Below are 25,744 nucleotides of genomic sequence, written 5' to 3'. Positions count from 1 at the left end.
CCATGTTTCTGCAACTGTGGGGTAGAGCTGCAGCAAGTCACAAAAGTCCTGGATGAATGTCACCGTGAGGGGCTGGGGTTGAGACAGCATATTAGTCATATATATATAGTCTATATTAGTCATGTCATTTTGACACTGTAACCACTTGGAAGAATTTTTTAATTTCAGATAGTTTCTTCTCAGTGTATATCCTGAAGAATGTGCTGCTCTGTGTAGTAAAGCCAGAGTAGGAAATATTCAAAGCAAAGGATCCTGCAGGCCTGCGGATTGAGCTGTTTGAGGAACACCCAGGATTGCTGGCTCCAGAGAGGAAACACTGTAATGAGAAAGGGGAAGCAGTTCTGTTTTTCTAATATTTGTTGTTTTCTTTGAAATGGGGAAAAGAATACCTGGAGTGATTTATATTTAATTGAGGATTGCATTCCATCAGATACGGTGAATGTTCTCAGGCAATTTATCAGCTGTGTCTTTTGGAGACCTCTGAGGAGTCTATGGGACGTATTTACCTTAACTTGGCTGGGTCAAGGGAAATAAAGCAAAAATAATAGCTGTTATTTTTGTATGTGAACAAAACTGGAAGTCATGTGGTGAAATATGAGGTAAACGACTGTGTCCTACCTCCTCTGTGCCCTGTTAAATACAGAAAATTATTAGTTATATGTAATATAATTTCCTTTGTATTATCAGTGTATCTTTTTAAAACAGAAGATTTATTGACTTTCTCATTGCTCCATCTTAGTCAAGCCCTGAAGTCAATGTGACATATACTGTGCTGCCATTATCCTTTAGTTTCATATTTAGTCATTATCTTGTTAAAAACCAAAAAACTCAAAAAAAGAACAAAGTATACCATATACTGCTTTTTATATAGTATTATAACATTTTTTCTAAATTGAGTGTGATATATATTGTGAGTAATATATACATATAGATCACACAATGCTAGAATCCTACAAGTGCTAGTGAGGATTTTAGTGAGCAGTACCTACATTTTTGAGGAGTGAGTTTTGTAAGAAACCTTTTGAGCTTCGGGTCATCTCTGAAAAATGTGTCACTGCTGATTTTCACCGTCACAGGCTGCTGCCGTGGGGTCTGCAAGTGTTATTGTGAAGAATTGCATGGGAAGAGCCATCTAACACCCACTCCTCGACACATCCACAATTTCAGCCCAGTTTCCCAATGTAAACAGCCAAAATGTATGACAGTATTTCTGTAATATTTGCATGATGCAGTTTTACTAATAGATCTAAAGGTAGGTAAATGCAGAATAACTAAATGTCAGGGTCTTTAGGCAGGGAGGAAACCTGAGAACTGAGAAAGTCTCTTACCATCAGCACATACAGTCATTCTCTGTCCCCGTGAGGGATGTACATTGAAAACTGGTGCAGAATAAAACCAGAGAGCACAGTGTCGATTCAGCTAAACCTGGTGATAAAACCAGTTTCAGAACTATGATGAAGTGTGGTTTGATCAGATACTTTATGAACAAAATGCTTTATTACTGGTACTGCTAATGACTTGTAAATTAGCTGCAGCCCCTCCCTGAGTGACTGACTCGATGGCATTTACCAACTTTTCACATACCCCTTTTTTAGGGGCTGAATTTATAAAACACTTCCCTCTAGTCCTTTGAATTAAATTTTCATTGACATTTGATGACGAGCATAGCATGATTAATTACGAATTGTTCTTTAGGTGAATAGTGCAGATTCTAAACCACAGCTTGTGTTTTTATAGCAGTTATTACCCTGCAGGCTCCAAAAGGGCTTTGGAGGAGAGATTAGGATTTTGGTTACATCATTGTAAATTCAGAGAACGTCAGTGATCTCAAAAGTGTGATTTTTTCAAAATTAGGTCAGTGGAAAAGAGATCAGAATCTGTTTTGCTACCTGAAAAGAAGCAAGCTCCAAAATGGAGTGAAGTCTTTGCTTCCAGAAAGCTTTCTTTTGGTTTTGCAAAGAACATATTTGTTATATAAAATAATTTTTTTGAAATATTATGGGACAGTGAATAATAGAGCAAATTATAACCTGAATCCTGGGTGGATTATGGCTAGAAAGTCTGAGCATGGAATACTTTTTCTCTTGCTGTAATCTCTAATGACCCAAGAGCTCTACCTCACCATTTCATCTGGCACTGTGATGGGCCAACAGCTCAAAGCTATATAAAGGTTTCTTACATTTTGTCTCCCAATTCAGTTGATTCAGTGTTTGGATTTTTATTGCTGGCTAGCTGATCTTTTGGTAGCTACAGTGCACTTGTAAGGTATTTTTTTTCAAGATTTGTTTTCTCCCCTCTGATTATAGAATACATAATATTTTTCACCTGATCTTGGGTTGAACTAACTCTCACCATTGCGATGATAATGAGGTTTTCAGGAGAGTATGTAGTTCTCTGTTGAATTCTCACTTCTTGTCACCAGAGGTTTTGGTAAGATAAGGATTATAGTCTGAAACTACTAGAAATGACAGATCAGGAAATGGATGTAAGGTCTTGCAATATACAGCATCAAACATGAATCCTGCATGGACGAGTTTAACAGGGTCCTCCCTTGTTCGGGAATGTTGAGGAGGAAATCATCACAGAGCTGGTCATGGATGGTGAATACCTTTCAGGGTTTTGTTTTCAGCTTTTGTGTGTGAAGGTTTTGCTCGAAGCATCTGAGAAGCAGCTCTCCAATACCCCAGGCCTGTGACTCATGAGGGTGATGAGCAACAGTCACAGGGTTTTCATCTGTCCCCTCGCTTTGGGCAGCATGTTTTGCATCCTGTTTGTGAGCAGCTCTGTGGCTTCTCATCTGAGAGCTTCCTTAAGCCTCCTCTGCTGTTCTCTTCCACCCATTTTGGAGTACTCCCAAAAAATATCCTGCTTTATTTCCTATTGTTGTTGTTGGGTAGTGATCCCAGCTCTCAGTGATGCAGGAGAGTCCTGGGGGATGCTCCAACTGTATCTCGCCAGGCTGCTCTCTGGCTTTAAGTTCCTTGCCTAAATCACTGTTACTAGCAAGTAAGAAGTGTGTTTGAATCGTTTTTTCATTTGATCTGCCACCTGGAAAAGGGGGGGGAAATGATGAAAAAATGAATAAACTGCTCTGGAACCTATGGAAGAATCGTATGTGTTTGGGAGTGAGTGTGTAAAGCAAAACTGCTTTTAAATATCTGATTGAAAACAAAACAATAAATTCAAAATACAGTGTTTTCCTAAGTCCTGCACACTAAGATTCATTTAAAAATTACAAGTGGTATCTTTTAATGGTTGAAACAAATAGGTGTGATAATATTGTCCTTGTAATTGCTAAGTAACCTTTTCTGAAGTAACCTTATTAATGTAATATGAAGATTTTTTTAATGGAAAATCAAGAGGCCTTGCAATATATTTCTGCTTTTTCCAACATAATTTTCTTAAATAATAATAAAAAAAAGCTCTATTTCTAAAGAAAACTACTTCTCTATTTTCATTTTCAGAATCCAAACAGTTCTGAAGCACTTGGAAAATGAGTGTTCTTCTCATTGAGCCCTTCTATGGTGGTTCCCACAAACAGCTGATGGATCTTCTTCAGGAAGAGCTACAGGAAGACTGTGTCCTCTGCACACTCCCAGCCAAGAAGTGGCATTGGAAAGCACGGACTTCTGCTCTTTATTTCATGCAAACAGTGCCAACAAGTTCTAAGTACAGGTAACCCAGGGGCTGAGGAATTTCTAAGCTCAAATTACAGAGAAACCTTCAACCAGGTCTCTCGAGTTGAATCACTGTGTGCATGCAAGGGTGTATGTGGAAGCAATTGGAAACTTGCAGTGGACAACACAGGTTTTTCTTCTTGGGGTATAACTGGGAAATTACTGCTATGTTTTGTTTAGAATTTCCTAGACTGTTTTGTCTTGCATTGCCAGTCCTTGGGAGTCTATGATGTCTATACATGTATATGTATCTCTTATTTGAAATGTATCTAGTGAGTTCAGTCATATTGAAAGGTTTGAACTGTGCTTCCTGGATCAGGTTGAAAGGTGGCACAGATGTGAAGGCTCCAAGCTTCCCCACATGCCCTCTGATGTATCTGTTAGCAAGTCTGATTTATCAGTGTCCTGCCCAGGCTGACCTGGAGGATTAAGGGAGCAGTTTTATCTTAATGATAGTCTGGTTCCATAACGTGCCAGCAACTGTGGGTGTCAATTATGCATTTATGTAAGTGGCAAATTTCCATCAGGTAGAACCTGGACTGATAAAAGCAGACTATTTAGGTCAACAAGATAGCTATCATGTAGTGAGAATCAGTCACTCCAGAGCCAAGGTGTCTGTAAACCCAGCAGTTTTGCTTGGCCTGCCTGATCAGTTGAGATGTGGTGAGATGATTGTCTGGAGCAGTGAGATACTACCCTGCTCAGAACACGCAGCTGAGCATCATGGGGGGACTCTACACATTCATGGAGAGACACTGTTCATGCACAGGGTTATTTTAGCACAAGCAACTGCTTTTCAGCAGCAGGATGAGCTGCAGCAGGACTCTGAGCACACCTGGATGATGTGCTAACTAGTTACAGTTCAAAACTGGGTCTGGTGTTGCTTCCTGAGGAAGGAATATCATTTTTCAAGAGTAGATTTCTGCTATAGGAGGCTGCATTTGAACAGTGTTACTCAACATAGTGTCTAATCCATTTTGGAACACTTACTATATAAATGTACACCTTTCCTGTGCCTGCTTTTGGCTCCCATTTAAAATAATCTCCCATCCCGAGCCAAACGTTATAATTAATTTTCCCTGATTTGTCTTGTGCGAGGCTTTTAGTGTTGGTTTCCTCTTGCTTTCTTTTTGCAACAGTTTTGTTTTGGAGGAGTGTACATGACAAACTGTTATGTAAATTTGTCTTGTATCGCAACCACATCCTCCAACGCATCGCAATGTTATCTGTGTTCCTTCAAGGTCAGCAGCCCAAGCTGTCCAGCACTAACTGTATTAAACTAATCAGACATCACTCATAGACATACACTTCATTAGTTTAACTTACAGTTACATTGACCTAAGATAACTTAACTCCAATTTGTCAAGTAACCCACATCTCGGGGGAAGGGGGAGGGAACGCTGACAAAAAAAAAAAAAAGGCAGAATCCCACAAAAAAACCAACAACCCAACAAAAAAACCTCAACCCAGCAGCCTGAAAACTCACTTGAAGTTAATAAACTTGCAATCTGTCATAGACTTATGTGCAAATATAACCCTTACTGACAGCAAATAAATCTGATCTAACCAATGGAGCATCTTAAAGAGAGGAAAGCTTTTGCTTTGCTGGTGCTGTTTGGGTTGGAGCAGAGAGGATCAAACAGTCAAAGTTGACAAAGATGGAGTGTTTAAAAAAGTTTGTACCTTGTCCTCGCAGGCAGCATAAAATTCTAGGATCAAGGGCTGATGTGGCTGGTGAGAGGAAAACTGATTAGAGGTACCTTCTACTTTACTTGCACATTTTTAATGTTTGGTTTGTAATTTAATGTTTCAATTATTTTATTAAACTGAAAGTGTAAGTGCATCAGACTGCAACCTACTAAGGCTGACTACTCTCTCCTATTAGAAAAAACATCGGTTAAAATTAATATTGATTTTTTTATTTCTACCTTGCTAGTAACCACCAAAGATCTGCTTCCTAGGTAGTAGTTTTTAAAGACAAAATTCCATTGCAGACTGGGAGGACTGTGTGTTTGGAATTGCATGTTTAAATATTTCAACCTTCTTGTGAGATCGTAGGAAACACCAAATTTGCATTATTTATAATATTGACATTATTTACAGGAAAAAAAATACTTTCTTTTACAAGTGCTTTTCATAAATGTGCTGTCTCATAAATACCTTTTTTCTGTTTGTATGTTGAATAATACAGAAAGGTTTCAGATATCCCAAGTGCAAATGCTTTTGGTAATGGAGCTGTGTTACTAAATTTTTATGTTCAAACTGTACTTTATTTCAAGATGCTGATGTGTCTGAGAAATAATACTGGTGCTGGTAAGTCTGATATTAGATACATTTGTAGAGAAGTAGTGTGGATATGTTTTAAAAGACTTAGACTTTTATCCATACATCTGATTATGGGAAGGAAGTGTGTTTGTTAGCTTACAAGTGACACTTGGTGAGTTAAGGAATAGCCTGAAAAAGTGCTTTTGAAGCAAAATATTCAGTGCAGAGTCATAGATGTTAAATTCAAATACTCTGCAGTGACCAGAGAGTTGATGTGATGGACTTGTTAATAGTTTTATCAGAGAACAGACGTGTCCTCCCTTGACCAAGAATTGGAGCAGGGCATTTAATGTTACTTTTGTGAGCTGTGCGGGTGATATCTTGGTGTGTGATAACATTATGTTCCCGGGAAGGAGGAGACCTACCCAGAATTGTAACAGGGAGAAGGAATCCTCACCCTCCACAGGGAACACCTGTAGTAGCTGTTACAGAAGGTATTGGACACTTAGTATTTGATCTGCAGCACTGCATGGATTTATAGTAATTCCCTGATGCAAAGTCCAGACCGTGTTTATCTAGAAAAGTGTTGTTTTTCTGTTTTCATGGCTTTGTTGAGCAGTGTGTTGTTAAACCAGCTCACGTCTTCATTCATCTCCTGAAAGGAGGACAGGAGCTTCCCTGATGAATGGGAAACTCAGGCACACACAGTCCTTCCAGCGTGGAAGGCCAGGAGAACTTAAAGGTGGATCACTTGGCTAGTGAACTTGAAGGGGTCTAACAGATTGATGTACAGCAGCCACAGAAGAGAGCATTTCTGGGAGCTCTCTTAATTGCTAGAGAGTCCCACGAGATTTTTCCTTAATTGGAAATAAGGTGCTTGTTTGGATGTTGTGTTGCTACAAGGAGTTTCACCCTTGTGATGGCAATTTCCAAAATCTCAGCATTTGAAATGAACCAAAAAAGGGCAGAATTTCTGTCTGCTTCCTCTAGACAACCTTTTCATCAATCTTAAGAGTTTTGATAGCAGTTGATGGGATTTTATCATCTCCATTCCATGAATTCGGAAGGTCCAGCAGAGAACCGTGACCTCTTCAGGCTCCTGGCACTCTGCAGAGTTGCTGTGGTGTCTGCTTTGTCTCCCAACTTCCTTCAGACAGCTTAAACTCTTTGATAAATGGAGATGTCTGATCCTTAGCCTAAAGTTGTTTTCCGTAGCACATAGTGACTATTCTGTAATTCTAGAAAGCACATAACAAAAAGAATTTTTTTTGGCCTTTTTGTTCTTCCTAACTCAAGGAAAGTTCTCAAATTTGAAAATACCGTTGCACAATTTAATGAAAAAAAATCACTCTTCTTTTTCCTGTAATTCTTTTCTTTATTACCATGAACAATCTATTAAATTTCAAACAGTAAAAACACTTGATATGACACAGTAGAGCAAAGCAGTTTATATTTCAAGGGGTATCCTCTACAGAAAGTAATTCAAACCCCAAAAAGTTAGGACTGTAAGACTTAGATCTGCAAAACAGAGAGACTAAATTCAGTGTAGCTTCCAGTTTGTTGTAATAGCACTGCTAGATTATTTTAAATATATATGTATAAATATTATGTATAACATTCAGTATTGCCCCCCAGGTAGCTGTTCATATGAATAAAGATTTTATTTGTAACAGATTCTAGCCCTGAAATACCCCAAGGGTAAATGTTAGCATATATATACCCCTTGATATTTGACAACTATATTTTAAAGACAAACTCTGCGCTTTTTACATTTTACAAAACAGAAAACAAATCATTGTTTTCAATTAATAGAGCTCTGAAAAAAAACCCAACCTGGGGGTGTGGTGTTCAGCAATGAGGAGTATGTTCCAAGAGTATATATTGTAGATATGGTTGGTTTTTCTTTTTTTTAATATTCTGTTAAGACTACTAGGTTAGGATTGTTTCAGATCTGATGCTTTTGTTCTATTCTGTAAGGAGAAAATACATAGTTATAGAGTGAATTCTCTATTTACTGTTGGGCTGGTGTCACCTAAATATCTTCTTAAACACACTGATCCTTTAAATTTTTATTCCAGTAAGTAGTTCAGTCCCACTGAAAACATAACACTGCCTGGATGTGCGAGCACTTGCAAGCTTGAGGATTTACTGTTTTGTAGATATTTCATTTTCAGAAACATTCCTGTAAGTATTTTGTCCTGGGGAAGGTGTTTGAGGATGTGACCTGAAGCCAGGCAGGGCAAATTTCAGCCATTTCATTAAATCTGAATACATAGATGCCCATTTGTGGTGGAAACATTTCTGCCTTTTTACACCTTTCTGCCAAATACTGGAAGTGTTTATATAATCTTCATAGGAACTGGGATAATTTTTCCTGCATTAGGGGCCTTCCTAGAATTTTGCCCCAGTAATGCTCAGATAAGGAATAAATAAATTATATGTGTGAGTAGTACATTAGCTAAATAAAAGATAACCAGGTACCTACAAATTAGCAAAAAGTTTATCTGATAGTTTGGATTTTTTGGGCATATTTTATGGTGGTTGCTTCTGTATATAGGTCAATTAAACATAAATCTCATTTATGGCATTGGCTGCTAAGAGTGTGTGTTTTGGTGTTACGCTCAACTTTGTTGCATTTGAAGATGGGATAGGGCTCATCTTTTTGGAATTACTGAATAATTTTCTGTCCAGAAGTGGTCTTGGTTTCACCCCATTTCTGTGTTACTGTGAAGTGAAAAAGCGTTTGGGTGTTTTAAGTGCAGTTTAATGTGAGATGCAGTGGAACGTGCTCCTAGAGAGGAAGAGAATGTGCTCCTAGAGATCCCTTGTACTTTGATTAGCTGACATAAAGGCATGAATATCTAAGGTGACTAAATGCAATATCAAATATCCCATAAGGACAGGGTTCAGGTCTCCTAGAAACATAGAATCAGAGACTGGTTTGGGTTGGGTTGGAGGGGACCTTAAAGTTCCAACCTTAAGGGGACCATCTTGTTCCAACACCCCTGTCATGGTCAGGGACACCTTCCACTAGACTAGGTTGCTCCAAGTCCCATCCAACCTGGCCTTGAACACTTCTTTGATTAAAATACCATGTGGGTGTAACTCACTCATTTTTTTCAGTCTCACTGTTGGGGACAAATAAGAACTTTCTCATCTTGCTGTCGAGGTGCCCAAAGGAGGGTACAGGAGACGCTGCTTCACTCTGAGCTCTTCTTTTATGCTCCCCCTCTGAATAAAGGGTCATTACTTCTTTAATTTCATTAGTGCTAAACTTGCTTGCTTTTTTTTTTTTTTTCTCCCCTAAGCAGACCCGTGGAGTTCACCCAGGTTAGTTCACACGGGCTGGTGCAAACGCACACACGTTTGTCCTGCCCACGCTCCGGAGGAGCTGGCTGGGAGCTATCTCCGCTCCGGGGGCCAGATGGCCATCCTAGCACCATGTTGAGCCTAAACCAATAAACCCCACCAAGATACGAGACACAGGCACCATGTACTGAGCTAAAACAACTTTGTGACTTCTGACCAGAGCTGGCTGGTGTCCAGCCAGCTTCGAGTGTAAGCAGAGAGAATGTACGTCCATATGGAACGGCACGGAGCTCCACCGCTCAGCACAGATGATGCTCTCCACTGCTGTAGCCCCGGATAATAGAGGGTGTCCCAGCCTGGATAAGGGGTGTGAAATTCTCTCTGGTGAGGGAGAACTTGGAGGCCATCTGACGCTGGGAAAACGTAACGTGGGAATGTATGCGTAAAACTGGGTTTTGTTTGATTTGGGTTAATGTCGCCCAAAACCTGTTCTGGAAGCTTCCTCTGAAAATGTTAACGTTCAGAGAGAACTTGTGAAGAAGAGCATATTGTCAGATGGGTTTGAGAATGATTTTTATCAGAACGCTGATATATAAACCAAGGTGGTGTTAAAAGTTGACCAAAAAAATGGTTTAAAATCTACAACCGATTTATTTTTTTTAATTGAGAATTGTAATTGAAAAGTGTAAATAAAAGTAAATTATTAAATCATTGATAAAAAAAAATAATTTGGTAAAAAAACCCTAATGTAGTAAAAAATGAAGTAATCCAGTAAAAAAAATTAAGGAAGGTCCAAGGGCAAAATCATTTCCTATTGAGGATAACAGCACTGCTGTGGTTTCTCTGCTCACAAGCAGCCTGTTAAAATTTCCTTTTCAGTGTGATGGAGAGAGGCTGCTTGAAAGTTTTTGTGAAGCTGGTGAAGGAGGTGGGACCTCCTTTTTGGGGCAGATGAATTCCCTTGCTCTGCGGTGCTGAGGGGCCAGAGACAATGTTCTGGTACTCAAAGATTTAAGAACAAATGTTTTTATTCTTAGCTCTGGCTGGCTTAAAAGTTTGGAGGGGGGGATCCAATAAGAACAACAAAAAGAATCCTTGAAGTAACAGAACAAAAAAAATTTCCCAAGTAAACTACCTGAAATTTATTCAGGCAGACAGCAACGTGATCTTAAACATTCACTTTGCATTAATCAACTTTGCCTCAGATAAAATGCTGGCAGATGGTAGCTATTCATTTTAAAAGTGACACGTTTTCTTTACGTTTTTGTGTGGAAACCCCCACATGCACTCTTCCCTCCAAAAACTTTACTTGGTTAATTTGTCCAACATGCTTTTTCTTTTTTTTTTTTTTTTCCTTTTTCCCCTAAATACATTCCCATTATTAGGCAATTTCACAATTTGGATAGTTAAAAGAGGCTTTAGATGAGTTTAAATGCAGGCTCCCTCCTTTGAAGTCTGGGGAAGAATATATAGGAGCTCAAATTTGGCAGAAATAAGATGGGAATGATGAAGACGATGCGGGGAGAGGTGCAGGGCCAGGAAGGACCCTGGTTGGGACTGCTGGGTGATCTCTCCAAAGTGCTAATGTGAAATGGCAGTTGTCTGTTTGATGTGTAAAAGATTTGCTGAAATTCCAGCAAAATATTCTGATGAAACAAGGAAAGAACAGTCTGGGTTTTCAAACCCTAGCATGTGTTTTCCTTTATGTTCTCGAACGCCGGGTGAAATCCTTATTTTTCTTTCTAAAATGAATTTTATGAATCACCTGGAGAATTGATATTTACATTGCTGGCAGTAAAATGTAATGAAATTGTGCATTATGATTCAGTATTTCTGCACTTAGGATTTTAATGAGGATTTTATCTGTCCTTTTAAATGGTTGCTGTGTATATATTTTATTTCTAGATTAGTTATAGATTACATTTCTATTTCCAAATAACAAACATATACGCTACTATATTATAAAGAATATGATACTTTCCACAATTCATTGTCATTCCAACCCATAACACTAATTTGATCTTCCAAAGGGAAAGTAAAAAAAGCTTTGGTTTACATCTAATAAAGGGAAAAATATTGATTTTTTTTTTTCACTGCTTTTCTGCTTTTACTCCTAATCTTAATTTTTTTTTTTTTTCCAGCTAAGAAGTAAATAATACAAATTTTGTCAAATACTTGGTTTGCACATGGTTTGGATTTATAGCTCTGTATTCCAGTGTCATAAATAACTAGTTTTCTTAATGAGTACTCACAGCTTGGCTGGGTTTTGTGAATTGATACATAATGACAAGGAATTTTATGTTTTTTTAGCAAAACAGTTTTGGGAGAAGACCTACCTTAACACACACACACACATATATATATATAAATAATTTTTATTTTTTTTGGTCAAGAATTAACCTGACCCAAACACATTAAAGTTTGAAAGTCTTCGTTCAGGTAGTTGTGCCATCTCAGTTTCCAATCTACAACAGATCAGGTACTCAGTTGCCTTTACTTACCTGTGCCCATGTGCCTGTACCTGAGAGCCAGGCTGGATGGGGCTTGGAGCAACCTGGTCTAGTGGAAGGTGCCCATGGCAGGGGGTTTGGAATTAGATGATCTTTAAGGTCCCTTCCAGCCCAAGCCATTCTGGGATTCTATTTCCACATCTGCTTTTTTATGTCAGCTATGGGCAGTTGACATCAGTAGATGTGTCCCTGAGTATCAGTGTGGATTTCAAAGGTGCTTTGCAGGTCCATGTTCACTCTAAAAAATGTGCCCAAAAGTGTTTTCTGTTTTTATCTTCTTGATTCCTGTGGGATTACAAATGTGCACAGATTTATAATGTGCATGTGACTGAAGCAACACGTCCTGATAGGGCTGTGGATAGAGGGTGGAGGGAAATGATGCTCCTGGGCCTAATTCCACACAGAACATTATTTTGGTGGTTTTTACTTCAGACAAGGTGTAGTCTGGTTTTTTAAGGACTGAACGTCCCTAAGGCAAGGTTGGAGTGCATTAAATGCTCTCCAGGAGCATCATGTCCTGGTGTAGTTTTATCCAAAGGACCCAGTTCATAATCTTGGAGACCACTCTGGTGTGAGGTGAGTCCTGCTGGGTGAGGATGGCTGTGAGATGGATGGTTGCCTCATAAATGCTATTCTGTATCAAACAGAAATGCTAATCTAAATTGACCCATAAAACACTTAATTCTGTGGGTTATGGCATAGTTTCTTCCCTAAACATGCAGCGCATACCTAGGCAGGAGTTTGATTATGATCTCTATACCAAATCACGGTGCAGTGGGATATGTTGAATTTAGGATGGACTTCTTACTCCCCCAAACCACAGTTTGATCCATTTATTTCCTCCTCCTCTTCCCTTTTATACTACTCAGCCTGAGTATCTTTGGATGATACCTGTAATTGGGAGGCTTTGAGTCGTTGTGGCGATGAGTTTAACTTCCCTTCAAAAAAATGTGAATACATAAATCGTGTCTAATAATTTGAATATCTTTGAATACAAAGCAACCAAAAGGAGGAGTTTTTTGTTCATCATTCTGTAATGAAGATTTCTGCAATCTCCTTATTCCCTTGGACAGTATTTTTCCTCTCTTGCCTTTGTCCTTTGTCCCTGTCTTTTCCTCCCTTCCTCCTGCACATCTCCTCTGATGGTCCAGTGGGCACAGTCATTTTAAAGAATGCTTTCCATTTCAGGGCACTTACTGGGTTTATTGTTTATGTTTTTATAACCTTGCCTACTTATTCATCACTTTTTGTTTCAGCTCTCTTAATTTCCATTTTACCTGTTGCACACTTGAACTTCTGTTTCTGCCCAGTTGCAGCTTGAAGAAAGAATGAGGGAAACAGCAGTGGGCACAAAATCAAAAGCAAATATATTATTTTCTTGTTGCAGAATTAATGGAAGAATTTATTCCTGTTACCAGTATTATTTCTAATAATTATATGAGGAGAAATATATTTAGAGTGGGGCAGATGCTTCTCTCACACCATCTTACCTGATAGACATACTTCAGGGCTTTAAACTACTGATTTGTCAAATGGTTTAAAAAGGTGTAAGTTATTATAGGTAAAACAATAGAAAATTTATTTCAAGTTTAGTTTTTCTTGCAGTTAATGGTATTCCTACTGACTTTTGTTGATGTGTTTTCTTTGTGTGCAAATATTTTTTAACATAACATACTCTAAATAAAATTATGTGTATCTGTTTGGAATATGGAAAAATCTTCATATAATTAAGTATTATGTAGTAACATGAAGAAATTTTTGAACACATAATTCTATGTATGTCGCTTATATATGGAAGAATTAAAAAAATTGAAGGGGAGTAATTTGAGAACATCTGCAATTTCTTATTTATGTAAGAGAATATCCCATTTTTAATTAAAGATGGAATTTAAGAATGATAAATGGGACCATTATCTATTAACAGTTAGTTTGCAGGCATTTTTTTCCCAGTTATCATGCATGGCGACATCTCTGTGTTTAAACCTCGAGGAACAGAATTTTTTTAAATTATTTCAATTCAGATATTTCCTGGTAATCAATTTTATCAAAAACATAACAGCTCAAAATTTTATATTTCAAATTAATTTGGAGAAATAGTGCTAAAGATGCTGAAACTATGCAAGAAAAGGAAATGAATTTTGGTGGAAATTATAACAGTGGCGTTATTTTTTATTTTGTTTTATTTTATTTAGAGCGTAATGATTCCTAAATTAACTTAGATGAAGAATTTCCTTGCTATAGCTATACTATAATAAAACTGTATAGGAGCTAAAATTAAATGTAATTTCTGAAGTAAGGACTTGGTTACAGAGTCTTTACCTACTCTAGACAGTTGTGTTGCCATCTACTCAAGGTAGAATCTGGTTTGCAGTAGAACTGAATCTTTGAGGTTTAAGACTGGCCTTGCAGAGGGTCTTGTGGGTGCAGCCTCGTCTGGAACCCGTTTTCAGTGGTTTCTGTGGCTGTTGAAGCATTCAAGACTGAAGTGCTTTAAGACAGATCTCAGGTCTTGCCCAAAAAGAGGACAGAAGCTCTCCAGGCAGAGGTGGTAGGAAGGAATGTGAGAAAAGACAAATTTCCAGAAGAGACTTTGGAAAACCAGAGTCTAAATTATTCAAAATTGCGCCGTGAGTTAGAAATGATAAAACCTACATTTTCTTCCATTTTTTAAATCATGGAGTAGAGAATTAATACTCATTCTGTCGTAAATAGGCTGAAAAATACTTTGATATAGTTTTACATATCAATACAGAAAAAAAATAGTAGATTTTAATCCTAGACTCGTAGAATCGCTAAGTTTGGAAAAGACCTCTGAGAACATCAAATCCAACCATTAACCATGTAATGCAATAATGAGTGGAATATAAGTTCAGCATTAAAAGCCAGCATCTGTACTTTTAAAATACTGATTTCCAGCGCTAACAGCTGCATGGAAGGTCGTTGACATTGTGGAGTGCGTGGGGTCTCTGGGGCTCAGCGTGTTTGAAGTCAATATTTATGGTGCCTCTGTACCTCCTGTCATTAGCAGGAGGTTTTCAAGGGACTGTTCTCAGATTATATTTTGCACATGGCTCTTGTTTTCCTAGATACTGATTGGAAAAAAAATGAAGGATATAATAGTTTTCCTGTCCGTTGATGGGTGATGAGACCAACATGTTCAGGCCACGGGTGGAATCGGGGTGAATGAATTGGTGGTAGGGAGGGAGTTTGAGAAACTTGTGTGCTTCCTGCGTATTTAAGGAGTATAAGGGATATTTCAGCTGTTGAGATGAAACTCGGCAGCTGCTCTGCAAACTCCTAATGGAACAAGGGCCTGAGTTTTCTTTATCTTGAACGTTTGTCTCTGACCACAGATGCTGCTGGGGCTCTGCATTTCTCTTAACTGCTAGTCCTTGAATTACAGGATTGATATATAGTAATAAAAAGAATGTTTTTTATTGGATAAGAGGGGACCAGGAGGTAATATTGTTGCCTCTTCATTGCTAGGTACACACCGAGACTGTGAATGATGAAGAGGAAGGTACAAAAACTGTGTGCACCAAGCAAGTGCTTTGCTGTGGAGGAAAACACCTTTGCAGCCATGCTCTGGGTTGTTACAGCATGACTGTGGTATTTGCCTTCCCCTTATCTCTTCAGTTCACTTTTCTGCGGTGTGTTTTGATCCATCCATCCATATTTTATTTTAATTTTTATTTTATTTAAATCTTATTTTGTATATTTATTTTACCTCCCATCACGTGGCTTAAAACTGTAACATCATTAACTTGTGTGTATAACATCTTTAATTTTGTCTTGAAAATACAGAGGGGTGTTTAGTGTGAGCAGTAGAGTATTTAAGGTAGAATATTTCATGTTTTTGCAGATTGCCAGAATTACATGCCAGAGCAGCCTTCTGACCATGAAGCCCAACCACACTTGTTCTATTAGCTGCACTTAAGAAGTATTTGTTTAGTTTTTTCCTCAGATGGATAACCAATATGGAACATTCTGTCCACAGAAGTCTTATTAAAGAGGTTAGAGCATCCTGCTAATTAGGAAAAACTAATTAGGCAGATTGTTGAGCCTGTAACCAGAATTTTATATTTTAATGGATTTTGAAATGCAGTGTACTCCCTTTTCCTATTGTAAAACACACTTTTTTCTTTTAAATGTCCAGAAAAAGTCTTCTTGAGGAAATTATGCACTCAGAATAAGAAAGCAGTAACAATTTATGAATTTATTAAATAAACTGTAGAAGAATATATGCTGTAAAATTGGTGAAAGCATTAATTCATACCAGCCTCTTATTGTGGCAGACAAAATTGTTCGGTTACCTTCCTGTTGGTAGGTTTCAAGTTTAACTGCCCCAAAGAGGACTTGGATTAAGTTCATATGAAGGAACAATGTAATTTGTGGCTGCGTTAAAATTAGATCTAGATGGTACAGAACTCACAAATTACTCTTTGGCTACTTCAAGCTAAAATTCATTGACCGCTGTTTCCCTGAGTCTTGGGAAGTTTATCATGTTCAAAGCTGGATCCAACCCATTGTTAAGTGTTCTTGTGAGAGACTTTTGGTCTGGAAGCTGAAAAATAAGCCCATTCTCAGCTGTGGGGTGACCTGGGAGCAAAACCATTGGCTTTGGTTGGGTTTTCCTGGTTCACATCTTAATTCCTGGTTTACAAGGTGCCATGTGGAAAGCACAGGATGTTTGTGGCTGGAGAGAAAAAGTCTCCCCAGAATTGAGATACACTTAAAATATATGTATTTAAATGGGTTTCTCCTTAACTTCTACTTTTGAACTCTTTTTCAACTGTGCCCTGCTACAAACTTTAATTAGTCTTAACCTTTTTTCAGGCTTGTCATTCTGCATTTTGCAAAATGCTTTGGCTTGTGGAGAAGCTGTGTAGCTGGGGGGCCCTGGGCAGTGACCTGCAGTCTGTCTCAGGACCATCCTCTGAGATGTAATTCAAGGTACAGATGTTGGAATTGGTGAGACGAGGTTGGCGGCCATCTGGAAGGTGGCCATCTGCTCCTTCCTGCAGGAGCAGAGTGCCATGCTTTTGGGGGGTCCCTGCCCCTTCTTGTCACATCCTGAGTCAAGACGATTCAGAACTGAGTCTTTGAAGCCTGATTTGGGAATATTGGCTGGCCAAGTACTTGGCACTTAGAGATGTGAGGGGCTAGAAAGGGAAAAACAAGTACTTGTAGATGAGTAAGATTTAGAAATGAGCTGTGTGAAAGGACTTCAGCAAAACACTGAAAGTTTAAGGTCATGTAGCTCAGGTGTAGAAATGTGGAAGAAGAAACCAGGGAGCACAGGGAAGTGCAGCTTGCTGTGCTGATAGAAAACTGTTGGAAATGCCCTATTGGAGCATGGGGCTTGCTAATTATTTTACTAATGCATCAGGAAATATGTAGAGTCAGTACAACATGAAAGCAAAACTATGAGTACAGGGACTGGAGGATGGAGCAGTGTCCCCTTAAAGGAAAGCCTCCCTCCTTCCAGTCCAAGGAGGCTGGAAAGAAGACAAAAATATTGCAAGACTTGTTTTTGTGGTGTCACCCTCTGCCACTACCAGAACTCCTGTATTTGCTGGAGTGTCAGCTCTGGCTTTGGTGAGTCAGATTTGTGTTGAGCATCTGTGGTGACCTGTAGATTCTCAGCCTTCCAACGCTCCTGCAGTTTAGTCTTCAGCCTGAAATCTGGGGCTATTATCCACCAGACGGGTCTAGGTAGTCAGCATGATGTCATGTCTCTTCAGCAGTTTATGGAACAGAGCTGAAATTTATGCCAATAAATATTTTAAATTGTTTTTGTTTGGCTTCTTGAGGAGAAGAATTTCCATAGGTGAGAGGTTATTTTGCAAGCGGCTCCATTGTATGATAGATCACATGGATGGTTTCAGTGCTTGGGAAGCTTGTATCCCTTCAGTGTCATAGGTTGGAATTGTTACAGGCACTTAACAGCTTTACAGGTTCTTGTTTAATTACTGGTCATTATTCTGAAGTGGATGACTCATTTAGCCTGAAGTGATGGGAGGTGTTCTGGCCCTCTATATAATTCTACACATACGTGTTTTTGATCCTCAGAACCACAAAAAATGTCTGTTTTCCTTTTGCATGTCTCATTTCCTGGGATAATATAAAGAAAATGGATTGGAGATGGTATGGAATGAGAGAAGGCATGTTGGGAACAAATTGGCATCGACCTGGATGGCTCTTGGTGCACACCTGAACTCTACCCATTCAGTTCTCACCTGGAAGGGCCTGCTTGGCTCTGTCTTATGGCTTGTTCTTAATGTCATTCCTGCTATTAATACTGTAATAAATTAATTATCTATTGAACTATGCTTCTATAATGGTATTTCAGTTTAGGAAGCTGTTTAATGGCAGGAAAACATAAAATTTCTGTGCTATACCGTGTTCTGTCATGGTAATATGTTAAAAGTTAACATTAAAACTAGTTCTGGTTTCACTGTCACCAGCTTTTCTTCCCTCATTTCAGGCTGTGTGTCCTTTGCTGTGACATTCCATGTGTCCTGGTAGAGATCCACTGCAGAAATAGAGGCTTTGAATTTACCAGCCTGTATCAGGAGACAGCACTTGGTCTCGTTGCATTGAGATCTAAATAAATTTGCATTGATCTCAATAAACGGGGATGTTTTGAACCTTGACTTTCTAATGCTTCGCAGTTGGGTGTTTTTTTTCCCTGCTTTGTCAAGGAGGATGACTGTAGTAAGACCATGAGCTGATTACTCCCTGTATTAGATAATAATTTCTTAATGTGGGAGGGATATTAAGAAGAATAGATGTGAGTGCTCTTGGAAAACTCTTTATGGAATAAGGTTTAAGCACTGCTGTTAATAGGATGCACGTTCCCTTTCATGCTGAGTCAGATAGAGCTTGGCTGTATACCCAGGACAGAACTCAAGGAGGCCTTAGAGACACTTGCAAAACATATGGTGACTCTGCTGTCTTTAAAATGTATCATTATTGCTGTGGTGCACTGGCGCCCCTGGATTTTAGGTGGGCAGTAGTTGGAGTTTAATTAAAGCCCAGCCCTGATTCCATCTAAGATACATCTCTGTGAAGCACCTCGTTGTTTCCCCACATCATGTGTTTGTCTTATGATGTGCCAGTGGCAAATAATTACGAGTTTGACCTAAATTTTAAAAGCCTGCCTGTGTTTGAGTATCCATGTGCAGTGGTAGAGGCTGCTGGGCACAGGGGCTGGATGGAGGACAAGTGGTGGTGCAGGAGGGATGTTGAGTGTCCTCACGGAAATCCAGGACATCAGTGATCTAGTAATCCTTGCTTTTCTTTGGGGAAACTGGAATCATCATTAGAGATGAAATATCTGTTTTCATTGAAAAGCTAGTTTGGATGGATTTTTTTTTTTTTTCCCCCTACCAGTGACATTTTAAAAAGAATCTAAAGGTTTTTGGGGGTGGCTGTTGAAGTTTGTTGAAGTCTCTTTAAGATGGCAAAGTAGGGATTAGGAATTGGAGTCAATCTTTTACAAGATAAGATCTTGTAAAAGTATTTTTTTGTTTGGTTGGTGTTTTTTGGTTGCAGAAGCTTTTTCTGGATTATGTAACTAAAGGCTGGACAAGATGCTGCAAGTCTAGTTCATATTTTATGGAATGCTCTAAAGGATAATTTGGGGGATGGTTGTGATAGCAGTCGTGATAGTAGAAAGGACAGAAATTAGGATTTTTTTTTTTTTTTAGGGTTCTGAATTTTATTTTTGTAAACTTCTTAAAATATTAAGGTTGATTTGTGATAGTCTATTATCAACAGTTTTGTTCTTCTGATGTTGGTTGGTCAACTCTAGAACAACTCTCCTGTTGTTCCCAGCAACTCTTCATAGAAATTTTCCCCAACTGAAGCATTCTTAAGAGTCTTGTATTATGAAAGCCCTTAAAATTAAGATAAAATTTATTTGTATATTTATTTATTGTATTTTCCCCTGTGTTGGCATATGAATGTCGTTTTGTCCTACTGACATTTCCCCATTTCGGATTATTTTCTACCTCTGCATATTATGTGATTTTTTTGTTCAAGTGAATGGCAAGATGATGTATGACACACTTGAGATGGTATTGAGCAGAGTATAGTTGGAAAATTGCAGTGATAATTTTCTTTTTACATCTCAAACTTACACACCATTGAGGGGATAAAAAAAAAAAGAAGTGTCACAGCAACTCAAGAAAAAGCATAAGGGGAAACCTCGAAAAATTACAGGGAAATTTCCATAACAGATACACAAGTAGTGCTGCTTTAATAATGATTTCCTGTCATGAACTATTTTTATCATTTGCCTGCTCTCTGACGTGGCATTCTATTAAATATTTTTGAGAGCCATGTTTTAATCAGATTAAGCTCAAGGAAACCGATAGGTATCTGTTTGGCTCATGACTTGTGCTTCTGTTTCTGATTTAGTCACAAGACTATTGTTGCTGGAATCTTTTAAACCCCATTTTGCTTCCACTTGCAGCCGGTGTGGGAGCCTGGAGGTTGTGTGCCAGGGATTTTCGTGATATACACACAGGGCGCGTTATGGAATTATTCTGTAAATTAAAGAAGACTGATACAAACTGTGTCTTTTCCTCATGTGATTAAATAGCTAAAAATAACCATCTATTTTTAGTTTCAAGTGTTGTAATGTTTCTTAGGAACAAACTCACCCAACGCAGTGTGCTAGGGAAGGCTGACCATGAATAATGCTGGATTCTGAGGTACTTCTGGAAAACAAAAAATACTTAATAAAAGTGGAAAATCTTGTGTTATTTTTTATAGTGTGCAATGTACTAGTGCTTCCCATACAAGAAGTATAGTGAGAATAAAATATAAATACATATATTTTTAACTTCGATATTTCCATGTTGTTCAGTCATTTTTATTAAGTGAAAGCAGAAAACTTTCTAAGCAAAATTCTTATGGTCTCCAATATTGTGCACATCCTGCAAATGTAGGAAATTACAAAAAAAAAGGTGCAACATAACATTTGGGATCATGGTTGTGCTTGGATATTAGTGGATTCAGCACCTCATTTGGTGGCCTCAGCATCTTGGAGCAGGGGGGAGGACGAGCAGCCTGGCTTTTAAAAAGCTCTGTCTATCCATATTTTCCTAATTTCCAGAGCAAAAAAACCCCATGTATTAAATTTCTAATGACCTCTTTTGTCTGTTGCAAACACGGAGAGATTGTATTCAACAGCTTGGTTTGTATCATATCTTCCTGCGGTGTATTATTTATTTGGTTGACGAGCTCGAGAATGGCGAGCCTAAGAATTAATAAAGGTTATTAGTTACTTTCCATAGTAAAATTAGCTGACCTTTAAATAAGAGCATTATACAGGGGCTCTCTAAGTGGAAAAATGACAGAATGCATTTTTATCCTGGTAGCCATTTCGATTACTAAATCTTACAGTCACAATATAGAAACTGCATGTTGTGATTAAATGTTTCTCTTGACTGTGTATTTGCAGACAACAATGAAATAAGTGGAATTTTTGTATTCAGGGCAGAATTTAACCCCTCGGTTACAGTTTCTCCCACATCTGATATTTGGTTACATTTGAACAATACAGAAGGGGAAAGAAAAAAAAAAAGGAAGATGCAACTTAATTTTCTAAACATGAGTGTCCTTTGGAAGCAACAGCCCTGGGAGTTTGCTGTGGTTTTTAGGGAGTGTGATGATATGCAGATTCCTCGAGCAGCCTGTCTTGGGTCTCTACCAGGCAGACGTGATGTACGCCCTGTAACTGGTCACATGCAGCCCACTCTATCAGCCTGCTATTCTTCAGTCATCTGAATTTATCTGTTTTTAAAGAGAGGTTTGCCATAAAATCCAATATTGAAACATGAAGTGTGTGTGCCCACCTTTATTTTTAAGTTTGGAAAAGGACACACCTCATCTCCAAAGTATTTGTTAAAGCCAACTTTCTTAATTTTATTTTCTTTGTACTAAATAATGACATTACTAATTGTGCCATTATTTAGAATAGATTTCAAAAAGCCTTTAAAGACACTCTCTATTTTTATTGTTAATTTTGAAACGTTGATAATCTATATAATGACGACATTATGGCTCAGATTTCAGGTGAGCTTCAGATTTGCTTGTGCTGCTGCACTGTACTTTTTCAGATTTTGACTGGGTCTTATAACATTTGTTGAAATCTTTACAAGATATTCATCTATTTGTAGCATCATATAGGTCTGGCTCCCCATCTGTCTCTGTTTTTCATGACGACGAGGTTCTGGTACATTTTTTTTTTTTTACTTTAGTTCTTATTCATTGAAGCCCACTGTAATGCTGTTTCTGTCATAGCTGTTTGTCCAACAGCTTTTATTGATCATTTGGGGTAAAATAAAAGATTTCTTCATAGGGAGAAGTTTTAACCAGCAATCGGTGAATTCAGTTTGATTAGATTAGTTTTCCTACCTTATAAAGCCGAATATAATCAGTATCCATTTTATGTGCTATTAAATAAATAAATAATACAACGTGGTGCCAAAAGCTAAGAAATATTGAGGGGGGGAAAGAGTTCTTGCTGAAGGAATTCATACAACTTTTATATTTTAAAAGTAAGGTTATGAATCTAAAGTTCAGATTCCCTCCAAATAAATCCTTATTCAACAGGATATCCCCGAGACATTTCCCAACCTCCCCCTTTTTCTTTTTTTTTTAAAATTTTTTTTTTCTTATTTTTTTTTTTTGCTTTTTTCAGTATTGGCAGCCTGACTTAAAATAGTTCTCATCTGGTTTAACTAAAAAATCTTTGCGTTACTTGGCGGTGGTTTCTTTTGTACGTGGTGCTTTTAGAGCTCATTGAAGCCGGAGCGTACAGGAAATGCAAATCATGCAAATCATCCTCGCGCTGACGATGTACAGTGGCGTGATTGAGCAGCAGTACGTATGGCTCGTGGGCTGACCACATGAAAGGAGTCATTTAAAGACCAGATGAGCCCAAGCTGGCTTAAGTTAGACTATGTGTGAGCTTCAAAGCTTATAGAATAGCATCCTTTTTAAAAATAAATTTATTTTATTAATAACACCTGCGCCGAGTTCTCAAACAGTGAGAACATGGGTAGATGAACGTTAACGTTAAATACATGCCGGGCTTAAATCAGAAGGGCAAAATTGTTGGTTTTTTTGGTGGAAATTCAGGTATGCATCCATTCAGATCGAAGGGGAAGTCGACCGCAATCTAATACGCTGCAAAAAAAGTCCAGTTTGTCTTTGGTGTACATGAAAGCCCAACTCTTTTCTGCCTTTCAGGTAAAAATGAAAATAAATGGAAGATAAAAGGGAATTTTTTCTGGGCGGCAGGGTTAAGAACAGGCTTTCTGTAAGTGCTTTTGAGTGCTGAGAAGAGGGAGGTTGAGTGCTCGCTGCTTCAAATTTCTTGGTAACTGAGCAAAAAGTCCTGCATATTATTTTTATACTTCTGAGGAGCTTTTTTTCTGGAGTTTTGAGGCTGTATCCTTCCAATAAAGTGGAGTCCTTGTGTTGTGTGACTCTGAACGTTGAGGGTGCAGTGGTGGAAACACTGGGCTTCATCCAGCAACCCTTGTGAGATGGACCTGAGTGAAGTCACAGGGAAAAAATACTGGTAGAATAATGTGCATTTTTCATGTTAATGTGGCAATAAAAAGAGAGTGGATGGGATAGGTAACAATGCCTTTTAAGAATATTCTTACCTTTGGTAGAACTCACCATGGGTGGCTGATTTGTTTCTAGTGGGAGTCTTATTTCCTCCACGTCTTTTTTGTGCAGCCCTCACTCACTTTTCTTTGGATGTTTTTAAAGGTTGAGATTCATTCAAATAATGTAACATGACACAAAGCTGGAAAATGTCAATCTCGAACTGTTTCTGTGTCATCTTGTTTAATTTTTACTTGAAACAGTAGCCCTGAGGAGGCCTGCGGTGGGACTGGGCAGGACACTGCACTCCATCACCCTGACGGATGTAATTTTGGCTTGATTTTTTTTTTTTCCCAGTAGTTCCTTGCTTTTTGGTTTTGTTCTTTCTACTATTACACAGGCATAGGAAAGAAGGAAAATATTAAATTTGTTATCTTTTATCTACCAGATTGCTTCTTTCCCATCAAGTCAATCCACAGATCCTGGAAGAGGAGAGAGGGACATTTCCCACAGTTTTTTTTTTTCTTTTCTTTAAAACATTAACTGTATTCCTGTCTTTAATTTCATATATGAAGTCAAGAGGAGAATTTCACCCTTTCTGTGTTCCTGCAGGTTGGGCAGCTCCCACCACGCTGAGCACATACTAGTGGTGGTCATAGGGCTTAGCAGGGAATTTTGGTTTTAGTTGAGACTGGAATGGTCAAGTTCCTTCCTTTTATGGGTTTTGTTTATTTATTCATTTATTTTAAAGTAAAAAAAAAAAAAAGGGTGGATGAAGGGTTGACATCCTGAAATCACTGAGGAGAGGAATATTGTGAATAAAAACTGTTTTCCTGAACCAGTTTTTAGAGTGATCCCTTACAGGGAAAATTCATGAGGCTTCTGGGCAGGTGTTTATACATCCTGCACAGACTTAGTGTTTTAACAGAAGCAGGAATTTAAATCACAGTTAATATTAAAATAACTTTTATACTCAGTGTAAGAAATACCAAGATGCAAAAGATAACAGAGAAAGCAGCAAAGAAACTTTACTACTTGTATCTATAATAATTTAATATAATTTAATATCCATTTCAGTGTTTGACAGGAAGTAAAGATTACTTAAATATTTGTACCTAAGAGCACAGGGCTGTATAAAGATCTTTGAATTTTCAAGTTAATTTGTTTCTTTCAGCAATATATAGAGATATACACAGAAAATTAATCCCATATGATTGCACAGCTACCAGTGCTCCAGAACCTTTTTGGAAATACATTCCAAAGAACATCTTCAGTTGTCTTGACAAACAGCTTGAGTCAAGTTTCCTTTTCAGGAGCTCTTGAAAGGTTTTATGTGTAGCTCGAAGGCATCGTTGGAAATTTGGAGACCTTGACCAAAACTACCTTGCTGTGCTCAGGTTTTGCAGATATGAAAGCTCATTGCCCAGCCATCTTGAACAAATTTTTAGCTTTCTGTGATGGAGAGTGGTCTTTTCTCAGTAACAAACTGGCTGTTGTCAACAGTTTTCCTGGCCACAGTTTGCACAGTTCAATTCAGAATGCTTCGTGGGTTTATGGTGGATTTTGCTAGAAAATATATATGTATATAGTATGTATATATATCATGTATCTGCATGTGCATGCACACAAAAACATAGTGCATATACATCTATCTGTGACTGAAAATATGATATCTGGAAATACTGAATCATTCTGTATGGTCTCACAAAGATAATATTTTGGGACATCTGTCAGGTACTGTGGTGAGCAGGGTCCATAAGATACATAAACCATGACGTGGTCATATATGAGTTGATTAAATCACTAGATCGTGACACTCACTTATCTTCAACTCTGGCTCAGGCTCCTGAGTTCTCACTGTGGCCCTGGTTCTCCTGGTGGCCTTTGATAAGCAAACCTTGGCCTCAGTTTCTTAATCTTGAAGATTAAAAAGCATTTGGTGTGTTCTTCTGACTTGATTACGTAAGATTTCAACCCCAGAGGCGTGTGTTTCTCTTTCATGTTCCTGGGGAATAGTGGGCATTCAGCACTGGATGCTTTATTTAATGATAAAAGGAATTCAGAAGTAATAAATGGTTATGAAATGTGTTGGAAAAACATAATTTGCAAAGTATATGGGAACCTAGAAGTATTTTTATTATTGGAATTTTCCATGTGGGGAAATCTCAACATTTTGCAGTGTGGAGTTATAGGTTACTTACTCAAGGAGCACATCCACACTGTACAAGTTGACCAGACATGACTGTAAATGCCTGTTGTAGTTTTTAACCCTGCAAAACTCTCAGCCAGGAGCTGGAGAAGAAAAATGGGCAAAAGACTTTTTTTTTTTTTTTTGTCTTCCAGAACTGGTTG

The 25,744-nt window shown here is 38.2% G+C and overlaps 1 protein-coding gene across 19 annotated transcripts in view; it reads left to right on the top strand.

The window, feature by feature from the left end:
- GTDC1 (glycosyltransferase like domain containing 1) overlaps nucleotides 1-25,744 on the top strand; it is a 171,411-nt gene that overhangs the window by 45,648 nt on the left and 100,019 nt on the right. For 17 of the 19 annotated variants that reach the window (XM_051810349.1, XM_051810367.1, XM_051810364.1 and 14 more), the window contains one exon: nucleotides 3,465-3,675. In XM_051810349.1, the coding sequence (XP_051666309.1) occupies nucleotides 3,494-3,675 (182 nt within the window). In that variant the 5' untranslated portion in view covers nucleotides 3,465-3,493. Of the gene's footprint in view, nucleotides 1-3,464; nucleotides 3,676-15,352; nucleotides 15,371-25,744 lie in introns of those variants that run through there. The other 2 variants (XM_051810363.1, XM_051810362.1) reach the window with 2 other exon arrangements.

This window comes from Manacus candei, unplaced genomic scaffold (assembly GCF_025592945.1).
Source record: "Manacus candei isolate 608988 ecotype Guabito, Panama unplaced genomic scaffold, ASM2559294v1 h1tg000077l, whole genome shotgun sequence".
Taxonomy (NCBI): Eukaryota; Metazoa; Chordata; class Aves; order Passeriformes; family Pipridae; genus Manacus; species Manacus candei.
Note: the sequence above shows the minus strand (reverse complement) of the source record. Positions and strands in the feature narration are given on the sequence as shown.